The sequence below is a fragment of the Pseudophryne corroboree genome, chromosome 2 (genome assembly GCF_028390025.1).
Source record: "Pseudophryne corroboree isolate aPseCor3 chromosome 2, aPseCor3.hap2, whole genome shotgun sequence".
In the NCBI taxonomy this organism is placed as follows: Eukaryota; Metazoa; Chordata; class Amphibia; order Anura; family Myobatrachidae; genus Pseudophryne; species Pseudophryne corroboree.
In genome coordinates this window covers 129,768,486-129,781,580 of record NC_086445.1, presented here as the reverse complement: position 1 = coordinate 129,781,580, position 13,095 = coordinate 129,768,486, and the positions used below count along the sequence as shown (strand labels likewise).

Sequence of the window (13,095 nt, the reverse complement as noted above, 5' to 3'; positions counted from 1 at the left end):
TTATTTCGCATGTTGTGCCCAAATGCACCTGTATTAGCCACATAAAGCGGACCTGTGCAAACTGCTGGGGACGCTGAGTTTGGGTGGATTTCTCTTTGGCACCTCAGGAGTGTGTGAGCAGAAATAATGGCCGCCCGTTAGCACAAGCAATTCATTAGCTTTCATTAGCAGTCTGCATACTAGTAATGTTTTACACGTTGTATGAAGACTGGAAGACATTGCATAGTTTAATCATCAGCACCAAGACTTATTGTATGAGAGGTAGCGACATCTGTTTCTGAGATGGTTGTTTTTCAGTTTAAATCCAACATAAACTAGTAAAGTGATCTCCGCTTAAGAAAAGACCAAACCCTGAAGACAAATAGTCATATAAAGGTTCTTGGCAGAATATATTACACCGGTATGGTTTATTAGCTTTGTGTGTTCTGCGTGATTGACAGTGCTGTAAGCAGGCTTGTCAGTGAGAGCTGTGTGCTGATTTACATCTCTTTTATCATTTGTATTGAATACAATGCTTAGCCTTGTGATTTACTGTCAGCTCTTACACTGATTATTGCTGTACGTCAGCCAGTACACATAGGGATGTTCTAAAAGGGAACTGATTTACAGAGCAAAACGTGAGAAACTAAACAGCATATTGCAGGCATGAATGATGTTTCTTCTGTGTAATAAAGCACCTAAATACTTTCCCCGTTTTATAGGAAAATTTTTATTTTTTTGCCATCCTTTGTAAAAAAAATTCTTATACATAAAGAAAAGAAATGCATCTTTCCATCAGAGGGAGCATGCAGCAGTTGTAGTCACAGTTATCCAGGGCCACCACTAGGGGTGTGTGCGAGCAGGTACACGGCCTAAGGTGCAAGGCTTAAGGAGGGCACTATCTCTGCCCTGGTGGCAACAGGATTTCACCTGCAGAATTCCTTAACACACTATAGCCTGAAAACACACGTGTGTACATTCTTAGTATTCACTCGCCACTCAGCCACTTGGCCAGGCCCCCTTTTTGTGACATTACATGAATTTGGGGCAGCCCAGGTTGCACGAGTTCCTTGCTAAGGCACTGGTGTTAAAACTAGAGATGAGCGGGTTCGGTTTCTTTGAATCCGAACCCGCACGAACTTCACTTTTTTTTTCACGGGTCCGAGCGACTCGGATCTTCCCGCCTTGCTCGGTTAACCCGAGCGCGCCCGAACGTCATCATGACGCTGTCGGATTCTCGCGAGGCTCGGATTCTATCGCGAGACTCGGATTCTATATAAGGAGCCGCGCGTCGCCGCCATTTTCACACGTGCATTGAGATTGATAGGGAGAGGACGTGGCTGGCGTCCTCTCCATTTAGATTAGATTTAGAAGAGAGAGAGAGAGATTGCTGTGATACTGTAGATTAGAAGAGAGTGCAGAGTGCAGACAGAGTTTAGTGACTGACGACCACAGTGACCACCAGAGACAGTGCAGTTGTTTGTTTTATTTAATATATCCGTTCTCTGCCTGAAAAAAACGATACACAGTCACACAGTGACTCAGTCTGTGTGCACTGCTCAGCCCAGTGTGCTGCACATCAATGTATTGTATATAAAGCTTATAATTGTGGGGGAGACTGGGGAGCACTGCAGGTTGTTATAGCAGGAGCCAGGAGTACATGATAAATAATATTATATTAAAATTAAACAGTGCACACTTTTGCTGCAGGAGTGCCACTGCCAGTGTGACTAGTGGTGACCAGTGCCTGACCACCAGTATATTAGTAGTATTGTATACTATCTCTTTATCAACCAGTCTATATTAGCAGCAGACACAGTACAGTGCGGTAGTTCACGGCTGTGGCTACCTCTGTGTCGGCACTCGGCAGGCAGTCCGTCCATCCATAATTGTATTATAATATATACCACCTAACCGTGGTTTTTTTTTCGTTCTTTATACCGTCGTCATACTAGTTGTTACGAGTATACTACTATCTCTTTATCAACCAGTGTACAGTGCGGTAGTTCACGGCTGTGGCTACCTCTGTGTCGGAACTCGGCAGGCAGTCCGTCCATCCATAATTGTATTATAATATATACCACCTAACCGTGGTTTTTTTTTCGTTCTTTTTACCGTCGTCATACTAGTTGTTACGAGTATACTACTATCTCTTTATCAACCAGTGTACAGTGCGGTAGTTCACGGCTGTGGCTACCTCTGTGTCGGCACTCGGCAGGCAGTCCGTCCAACCATAATTGTATTATATACCACCTAACCGTGGTTTTTTTTTCATTCTTTATACCGTCGTCATACTAGTTGTTACGAGTATACTACTATCTCTTTATCAACCAGTGTACAGTGCGGTAGTTCACGGCTGTGGCTACCTCTGTGTCGGCACTCGGCAGCCCGTCCATAATTGTATATACCAGTGACCTAACCGTGGTTTTTTTTTCTTTCTTTATACATACATACTAGTTACGAGTATACTATCTCTTTATCAACCAGTCTATATATTAGCAGCAGACACAGTACAGTGCGGTAGTTCACGGCTGTGGCTACCTCTGTGTCGGCACTCGGCAGCCCGTCCATAATTGTATATACCACCTAACCGTGGTTTTTTTTTCTTTCTTTATACATACATACTAGTTACGAGTATACTATCTCTTTATCAACCAGTCTATATATTAGCAGCAGACACAGTACAGTGCGGTAGTTCACGGCTGTGGCTACCTCTGTGTCGGCACTCGGCAGCCCGTCCATAATTGTATATACCAGTGACCTAACCGTGGTTTTTTTTTCTTTCTTTATACATACATACTAGTTACGAGTATACTATCTCTTTATCAACCAGTCTATATATTAGCAGCAGACACAGTACAGTGCGGTAGTTCACGGCTGTGGCTACCTCTGTGTCGGCACTCGGCAGCCCGTCCATAATTGTATACTAGTATCCAATCCATCCATCTGCATTGTTTACCTGAGGTGCCTTTTAGTTGTGCCTATTAAAATATGGAGAACAAAAATGTTGAGGTTCCAAAATTAGGGAAAGATCAAGATCCACTTCCACCTCGTGCTGAAGCTGCTGCCACTAGTCATGGCTGAGACGATGAAATGCCAGCAACGTCGTCTGCCAAGGCCGATGCCCAATGGCATAGTACAGAGCATGTCAAAACCAAAACACCAAATATCAGTAAAAAAAGGACTCCAAAACCTAAAATAAAATTGTCGGAGGAGAAGCGTAAACTTGCCAATATGCCATTTACCACACGGAGTGTCAAGGAACGGCTGAGGCCCTGGCCTATGTTCATGGCTAGTGGTTCAGCTTCACATGAGGATGGAAGCACTCAGCCTCTCGCTAGAAAACTGAAAAGACTCAAGCTGGCAAAAGCACCGCAAAGAACTGTGCGTTCTTTGAAATCCCAAATCCACAAGGAGAGTCCAATTGTGTCGGTTGCGATGCCTGACCTTCCCAACACTGGACGTGAAGAGCATGCGCCTTCCACCATTTGCACGCCCCCTGCAAGTGCTGGAAGGAGCACCCGCAGTCCAGTTCCTGATAGTCAGATTGAAGATGTCAGTGTTGAAGTACACCAGGATGAGGAGGATATGGGTGTTGCTGGCGCTGGGGAGGAAATTGACCAGGAGGATTCTGATGGTGAGGTGGTTTGTTTAAGTCAGGCACCCGGGGAGACACCTGTTGTCCGTGGGAGGAATATGGCCGTTGACATGCCAGGTGAAAATACCAAAAAAATCAGCTCTTCGGTGTGGAGGTATTTCACCAGAAATGCGGACAACAGGTGTCAAGCCGTGTGTTCCCTTTGTCAAGCTGTAATAAGTAGGGGTAAGGACGTTAACCACCTCGGAACATCCTCCCTTATACGTCACCTGCAGCGCATTCATAATAAGTCAGTGACAAGTTCAAAAACTTTGGGTGACAGCGGAAGCAGTCCACTGACCAGTAAATCCCTTCCTCTTGTAACCAAGCTCACGCAAACCACCCCACCAACTCCCTCAGTGTCAATTTCCTCCTTCCCCAGGAATGCCAATAGTCCTGCAGGCCATGTCACTGGCAAGTCTGACGAGTCCTCTCCTGCCTGGGATTCCTCCGATGCATCCTTGCGTGTAACGCCTACTGCTGCTGGCGCTGCTGTTGTTGCCGCTGGGAGTCGATGGTCATCCCAGAGGGGAAGTCGTAAGCCCACTTGTACTACTTCCAGTAAGCAATTGACTGTTCAACAGTCCTTTGCGAGGAAGATGAAATATCACAGCAGTCATCCTACTGCAAAGCGGATAACTGAGTCCTTGACAACTATGTTGGTGTTAGACGTGCGTCCGGTATCCGCCGTTAGTTCACAGGGAACTAGACAATTTATTGAGGCAGTGTGCCCCCGTTACCAAATACCATCTAGGTTCCACTTCTCTAGGCAGGCGATACCGAGAATGTACACGGACGTCAGAAAAAGACTCACCAGTCTCCTAAAAAATGCAGTTGTACCCAATGTCCACTTAACCACGGACATGTGGACAAGTGGAGCAGGGCAGGGTCAGGACTATATGACTGTGACAGCCCACTGGGTAGATGTATGGACTCCCGCCGCAAGAACAGCAGCGGCGGCACCAGTAGCAGCATCTCGCAAACGCCAACTCTTTCCTAGGCAGGCTACGCTTTGTATCACCGCTTTCCAGAATACGCACACAGCTGAAAACCTCTTACGGCAACTGAGGAAGATCATCGCGGAATGGCTTACCCCAATTGGACTCTCCTGTGGATTTGTGGCATCGGACAACGCCAGCAATATTGTGTGTGCATTAAATATGGGCAAATTCCAGCACGTCCCATGTTTTGCACATACCTTGAATTTGGTGGTGCAGAATTTTTTTAAAAACGACAGGGGCGTGCAAGAGATGCTGTCGGTGGCCAGAAAAATTGCGGGACACTTTCGGCGTACAGGCACCACGTACAGAAGACTGGAGCACCACCAAAAACTACTGAACCTGCCCTGCCATCATCTGAAGCAAGAAGTGGTAACGAGGTGGAATTCAACCCTCTATATGCTTCAGAGGTTGGAGGAGCAGCAAAAGGCCATTCAAGCCTATACAATTGAGCACGATATAGGAGATGGAATGCACCTGTCTCAAGTGCAGTGGAGAATGATTTCAACGTTGTGCAAGGTTCTGATGCCCTTTGAACTTGCCACACGTGAAGTCAGTTCAGACACTGCCAGCCTGAGTCAGGTCATTCCCCTCATCAGGCTTTTGCAGAAGAAGCTGGAGGCATTGAAGAAGGAGCTAAAAGGGAGCGATTCCGCTAGGCATGTGGGACTTGTGGATGCAGCCCTTAATTCGCTTAACAAGGATTCACGGGTGGTCAATCTGTTGAAATCAGAGCACTACATTTTGGCCACCGTGCTCGATCCTAGATTTAAAGCCTACCTTGGATCTCTCTTTCCGGCAGACACAGGTCTGCTGGGGTTGAAAGACCTGCTGGTGACAAAATTGTCAAGTCAAGCGGAACGCGACCTGTCAACATCTCCTCCTTCACATTCTCCCGCAACTGGGGGTGCAAGGAAAAGGCTCAGAATTCCGAGCCCACCCGCTGGCGGTGATGCAGGGCAGTCTGGAGCGACTGCTGATGCTGACATCTGGTCCGGACTGAAGGACCTGACAACGATTACGGACATGTCGTCTACTGTCACTGCATATGATTCTCTCAACATTGATAGAATGGTGGAGGATTATATGAGTGACCGCATCCAAGTAGGCACGTCACACAGTCCGTACTTATACTGGCAGGAAAAAGAGGCAATTTGGAGGCCCTTGCACAAACTGGCTTTATTCTACCTAAGTTGCCCTCCCACAAGTGTGTACTCCGAAAGAGTGTTTAGTGCCGCCGCTCACCTTGTCAGCAATCGGCGTACGAGGTTACATCCAGAAAATGTGGAGAAGATGATGTTCATTAAAATGAATTATAATCAATTCCTCCGCGGAGACATTGACCAGCAGCAATTGCCTCCACAAAGTACACAGGGAGCTGAGATGGTGGATTCCAGTGGGGACGAATTGATAATCTGTGAGGAGGGGGATGTACACGGTGATATATCGGAGGGTGAAGATGAGGTGGACATCTTGCCTCTGTAGAGCCAGTTTGTGCAAGGAGAGATTAATTGCTTCTTTTTTGGGGGGGGTCCAAACCAACCCGTCATATCAGTCACAGTCGTGTGGCAGACCCTGTCACTGAAATGATGGGTTGGTTAAAGTGTGCATGTCCTGTTTTGTTTATACAACATAAGGGTGGGTGGGAGGGCCCAAGGATAATTCCATCTTGCACCTCTTTTTTCTTTTCTTTTTCTTTGCATCATGTGCTGATTGGGGAGGGTTTTTTGGAAGGGACATCCTGCGTGACACTGCAGTGCCACTCCTAAATGGGCCCGGTGTTTGTGTCGGCCACTAGGGTCGCTAATCTTACTCACACAGTCAGCTACCTCATTGCGCCTCTTTTTTTCTTTGCGTCATGTGCTGTTTGGGGAGGGTTTTTTGGAAGGGACATCCTGCGTGACACTGCAGTGCCACTCCTAGATGGGCCCGGTGTTTGTGTCGGCCACTAGGGTCGCTAATCTTACTCACACAGCTACCTCATTGCGCCTCTTTTTTTCTTTGCGTCATGTGCTGTTTGGGGAGGGTTTTTTGGAAGGGACATCCTGCGTGACACTGCAGTGACACTCCTAGATGGGCCCGGTGTTTGTGTCGGCCACTAGGGTCGCTAATCTTACTCACACAGCTACCTCATTGCGCCTCTTTTTTTCTTTGCGTCATGTGCTGTTTGGGGAGGGTTTTTTGGAAGGGACATCCTGCGTGACACTGCAGTGCCACTCCTAGATGGGCCCGGTGTTTGTGTCGGCCACTAGGGTCGCTAATCTTACTCACACAGTCAGCTACCTCATTGCGCCTCTTTTTTTCTTTGCGTCATGTGCTGTTTGGGGAGGGTTTTTTGGAAGGGCCATCCTGCGTGACACTGCAGTGCCACTCCTAGATGGGCCCGGTGTTTGTGTCGGCCACTAGGGTCGCTAATCTTACTCACACAGTCAGCTACCTCATTGCGCCTCTTTTTTTCTTTGCGTCATGTGCTGTTTGGGGAGGGTTTTTTGGAAGGGCCATCCTGCGTGACACTGCAGTGCCACTCCTAGATGGGCCCGGTGTTTGTGTCGGCCACTAGGGTCGCTAATCTTACTCACACAGCTACCTCATTGCGCCTCTTTTTTTCTTTGCGTCATGTGCTGTTTGGGGAGGGTTTTTTGGAAGGGACATCCTGCGTGACACTGCAGTGCCACTCCTAGATGGGCCCGGTGTTTGTGTCGGCCACTAGGGTCGCTTATCTTACTCGCACAGCGACCTCGGTGCAAATTTTAGGACTAAAAATAATATTGTGAGGTGTGAGGTATTCAGAATAGACTGAAAATGAGTGTAAATTATGGTTTTTGAGGTTAATAATACTTTGGGATCAAAATGACCCCCAAATTCTATGATTTAAGCTGTTTTTTAGTGTTTTTGGGAAAAAAACACCCGAATCCAAAACACACCCGAATCCGACAAAAATAATTCGGTGAGGTTTTGCCAAAACGCGTTCGAACCCAAAACACGGCCGCGGAACCGAACCCAAAACCAAAACACAAAACCCGAAAAATTTCAGGCGCTCATCTCTAGTTAAAACTGGTGATAGAGCTGTTACGTAGACTCTACCATCAAAATTCTATAACCTATAGCTAAAACTGACCTTATGGGGGGCATGTCAACTAGTAATACCACTATGGATGGAAATATCCAGTCACACGTGTGATTTGTTTCTTCTTCAGGTGGTTTTGCAGCAGATAATCGAGAACTTGCAGGATGTTGCCGCCTGTTTATCGCAGCCAAAGGAAAGGAAAGATGGTAGAGCCATGGTGTGTACTCTGCGGCCGTGCTCTGAGAAGGAGCTGCAGAAACACCGCAAGGATCTGAAGGAGAAAAAGCAGAATAACCTCCCTTCTCCAGAGAAGACAGAAAACCAGGGCACAATGCCACCCGATGCATAGCGGCCCTGTGTCTGGAACTGACTGAAGCTTATTAAAGAGAAATACTGTTTCTACTATGTTTTTCTTTCTCTAAAGGTAGTTTTCTCCACGAAATTTTCCTCCATTCTGACCGTTAAATAATACTTCTCCGCTCCTAAGGAGACTTGATACTAGTGAAATTCTGAAAATGAAAACCATTGCAATACTGCCTTATTCCTTTACACCAGTTTTTATAATTGTACTTGAATTCTACAACTATGCCCCCTTTAGCACGTGCCGTAATACGGATGAAGCGTTTGTCTTTGCTGTGTGATACTGGAGTTGCTAAAAAAAGAAAAAAAAAGCGCACTTCTCTCATCTTTCATACTGTTTTCAAGCTGACCTATTCAGCAGAAATATGTAAGCGCAGATCATACTTTGTCATTTACAATCAAATCAAAAAATATGGAATTACACAGAATGATGTACAATAAAAACATAATTTAATATAATGGTAATTAAAATAATGTTTTAATATTTCATAAAAAACGAAGGATTTTTTCTTGCAAAGTATAAACCGGGTGTGGATTATTGCGTCGACAGTTTCTAGGTCGACAATGTTTGAGTCGACCACTATAGGTTGACAGGCACTAGGTCGACAGGGTTGGTAAGTCGACAGGGGTTCTAGGTTGACATGGTCTAGGTCGACAGTTCAAAAGGTCGACATGGGTTTTTTATGTTGTTTTCTCTGTACAGTGACCGGATAGTCCAATTAATGCAACATGTTCCCTCGCAGCGAGCTTCAGGCAGATTACTGTCCCAATCGTAGTCCACGTGGATCGTTAAGTATGAAAAAGTTCAATAAAAGAAAAAAAAAATATGAAAGTCATGTCGACCTATTATCATTATTATTATTACATTTTATTTATAAGGCGCCACATGTGTTTCGCAGCGCCGTACAAAGGACAGTACAGGGGACAAAACATTGCATTACAGTAAATAAATAACAGAAATAGAGTACAGGTAACAGAGCACCACACATTCTCAAGACATAGTACAGCTAAGATGTAAGTATTGAGGGAGTGATCATCGTACTACTAGAGGCTGGTGGTCATAGATGGAGATGAGCCTTTACTAGCAGGATAAAAATGGTCGTTGAGTAGGGGAGAGCTGTGAGTGAAATGTGTTGAGACGAGGGCTTAGATAACAAGAGGAAAGAGGGCCCTGCTCTGAAGAGCTAACAATCTATTGGGGAGGGGCGACAGACAGATGACAAGAGGTGCAGGCAAGCGGGAGGTAGCCTGATGGCAGTATGCAAGCAAAGCTGAGATGTTCACGGCATGAGGCAGGGGGTGGAGGCGCGGCTTCAGCTCTGGGTTATGCATTAGAAGGGTACGCTTTGATGAATAGGTGGGTTTTTAGAGCCCGTTTGAAGCTTTGCAAGGTTGGGGAGAGTCAAATGGAGCGGGGGAGTGCGTTCCATTGAAGGGGTGCAGCACGTGCAAAATCCTGAACTCGTGCATGGGAAGCAGTGACCAGGGCGGTGGAGAGGCGACGGTCATTAGTCGACCGTAGGGGGCGGGAGGGAGTATGAAGGGAAAGGAGGTTGGAGATGTAGGGAGCAGTGGAATTAGAGATGGCCTTGTATGTGAGGGTGAGGAGTTTGAAGAGGATTCTGTAGGGGAATGGGAGCCAGTGTAGATTTTGTTGAAGGGGAGTGGCAGATGTGGTGCGGCGGGAGAGGAAGATAAGCCTAGCTGCGGAGTTCAGGACAGATTGGAGGGGAGCAAGATGGGAGCAAGCGAGGCCAGTGAGGAGGACATTGCAGTAATCAAGTCGTGAGATGACCAGTGAGTGGATGATGAGTTTAGTTGCACTCTGGGAGAGATATGGCCTGATACGAGCAATGTTGCGTAGCTGGAAACGACAGGATTGTGCCAGAGCTTGGATGTGGAGTGCAAAGGAGAGGGAGGAGTCAAGAGTGACGCCCAGGCAGCGGAGTTGGGGAACGGGGGAGATGGTGGTGTTGTCAACAGTGATGGAGATATTGGTCGGGGGTGTTGCTCTGGATGGGGGGAAGATGATGAGTTCCGTTTTGTCCATATTGAGCTTTAGAGAGCGTTCAGACATCCAGGAGAAGATTGCAGAGAGGCAGCTGGAAACCTGAGAGAGGACAGGGGGACAGATCAGGAGATGAGAGGTAGAGTTGTGTGTCATCAGCATAGAGGTGGTATTGAAGGCCAAATGAGTTAATGAGCGCACCCAGGGAAGAGGTATACAGGGAGAACAGAAGGGGTCCAAGGACAGAACCCTGAGGGACACCAACAGGAAGGGTGTGAGGTGGTGCTTGAGGCAGACACAGAGAAGGAGCGGTTAGTGAGGTAAGAAGAAAACCAGTCAAGGACAGTGCTAGAGAGGCCAGCGTTTTGGAGTGTGCCGAGGAGGAGAGGATGATCTACGGTGTCAAAGGCAGCAGAGAGGTCCAGAAGGATGAGCAGAGAGAAGTGGCCCCTGGATTTGGCCGAAAGCAGGTCATTGGTGACTTTCACCAGGGCAGTCTCAGTTGAGTGGAGTGGGCGAAAGCCAGATTGTAGTGGATCGAGGATGGAGTTGTCAGAGAGGTAGCTTGTGAGACGGCTGTAGACTAGTCGTTCAAGTAATTTGGAGGCGAAAGGGAGAAGAGAGATGGGGCGGTAGTTAGTGGGTGATGAGGGGTCGAGGTTGGGTTTTTTGAGAATAGGTGAGACCAGAGCATGTTTGAATGGTGAGGGGAAGATGCCGGTGGAGAGGGACAGGTTAAAGAGGTGAGCAAGGTGGGAGCAGGCAGTGGGGGAGAGGGAGCGGAGAAGAGGGGAGGGGGTCCAGGGCGCAGGTGGTGGGGGGGGAGGATAAGATGAGGGAGTGGACTTCCTTTTCTGAAGTCGGATGGAAGGAGGACAGGGTGGGATAGATGGAGGGGAGGGATAGAGGGGGCAGGGGGGTAGCAGAGGGGTGACGGCGGGAGACCTAGAAACCATGTCGACCTTGAAACCATGTCAACCTAGTGACTGTCGACCAATAGTGGTCGAACTAAACATTGTTGACCTAGACAGTGTCGATCTTCAGACCGGATCACGTATAAACCACTCCTGTTCGTGTAATATAAAGATATTAGAAGTCATCTTGGAATTGTGGAGGAATGGGTTTGACTATTCTACAATGACCTCTTATTTCATCATACTAGGTGCATTGTAATAACATCCCTGGTGGTCAGGTGTACTGCCTTTTATTGTGTACTAAACTTGATTTACCAAGGGTGCAATTTCCTTTTTTTGTTTGTATCACTGAAGCCTACTTACTGTCTCCTATAAGGCTCTTTACTTAATTTATTCATGGCTAAAATTAAAATCTCCAGGCCAACCTTCATTGAGCTTCAGTACAGAATGGAGATATGGTGCTCCACCATATGATCAAACGTTGAAAAAGTTTGGAATATTTGATTGATACATAGACACTGGAGGTCATTCGGGTGTGGATGCAAAACAGCGATTGTATGCCTATCAATCAATGTTTTAGCACTGCGCATGCATCTGAGCCACAGTGGACACGTGCCGGGAGTGATTCGCGAAGTGGTCGCAGGGAGATTTAAGGAGCAAAGTGAATGACAGGAAGTCAGTGTTGGTGGTGTATCATGGCCGTTCCGGCTGTGCTTTCTGGGGGTCATACATTAGCAGTTGCGATCGCACTTGCTACTATAGAGGCCTGTGTGTCCCAGAAGTTCAGCTTAGCCTGCACATCACAGAGGTACTCCGGCTCTGCATGGCTACCCGGTGTGCAGCGGTGTAAGCAATGATTCTGCAGTTATACAGAACCGTATGCAAATGATGCGATCGCAGGGGGCGTTCTATTGCACATAGCATATAATTGCAATAGCATATGGCAAATCATTGCAACAGGAGTAGGAGGTACAACCCCCCCTCCCCCCCTCCCCGCCATGTCCAGTCCTTCCTGAGAAGGTTGGTCATATTTAACCCCTACACTGCTGAACATTTTGGCCCTATTTGAGCTGGTCACCGTCCAGTATCAATTGCAGTGATGACTAATGCAGCCCGCTCGCATCTTATACCTTCTGAATTAAAGAAATGCCATTAGTTTGCTTTTTCCTCCTTACACAACAAAGTCAGTCGATTCAAAAAGGCCAAAACTGTCATATATTTTTTTTTTTAAGAAAGTGGACTAAAACCAAATGTCTATTTTATTTTCTAACCTCCACAAAATACTTTTGGTCATTAGTCCAACTTTCCAAAACAGCAAAAGGCTGGATTCTAGGTTTTCATACTTTAATGTTGCACTTGAATTTTTTTTTCTTCTTGTTTTCAATCAAGGATGTAAGTGCCAAGTTGGGGATATTGGGCGCTTTAACTGCCTTCCCCTACTCGTATTATCTGCAGTGCACTAAGGGGCTGTGTGTTTTCTGGTAACTACACATTGTCACTAGAGATAACCTGGTAGTTACAAAAACTCCCCTATTTCATACAAAGTTACTCCTGAGTATGTGGGTATTTTTGAAAAAATTTCTGTAGTGCATGAAGCGAACAAGCCTAAGTGACGTCAATATTAATAATAATTCAGTCTTGGCTTGTAAGTGTTAGTGTTCCTGGGCCCAACAACGCTGAGAACTAAGAACTTACATGCAGTGATTTGTGCATATGTATCTAGAACATGATGTGGCCACAGCTCCAGTTTCAACACCCTTTGAAACTCTTACATACATTCTACCACACAAATTAGTACACATCCTTATTATTCCCTGTGACGTCTGACTAAAAAGAAGAACCTCTGCTGAATGAGAAGGGCGGGCCAACTTAACAGATGGATAAAGACTATAATGAAATAAAATAATGGCTAAAATATGACTATATGCCTTGGTGTAAATCCTTTACATGGCTGTGGATCTGCAGGTCCTGGTGCCAAATGATTATGACTGAACGAGGGTTATCAAACATAGGGGGAGATGTACCAAGCTGTCAAGAGAGATAAAGTACCAACAAATCAGTTCCTAACTAATTTTTCAAACACAGACTGTAACATGGTAGTAGCTGATTGGTTGCTAGTTTATGTCTGTCCA

At 46.4% G+C, this 13,095-nt stretch overlaps 1 protein-coding gene across 3 annotated transcripts in view; it reads left to right on the top strand.

The window, feature by feature from the left end:
• Window positions 1-13,095, top strand: part of MTIF3 (mitochondrial translational initiation factor 3) — a 55,129-nt gene that overhangs the window by 26,573 nt on the left and 15,461 nt on the right. For 2 of the 3 annotated variants that reach the window (XM_063951710.1, XM_063951711.1), the window contains exon 4: window positions 7,812-8,515. In XM_063951710.1, coding sequence (XP_063807780.1) covers window positions 7,812-8,030 — 219 coding nt within the window. In that variant the 3' untranslated portion in view covers window positions 8,031-8,515. Of the gene's footprint in view, window positions 1-7,811; window positions 8,516-13,095 lie in introns of those variants that run through there. The other variant, XR_010204123.1, reaches the window with a different exon arrangement.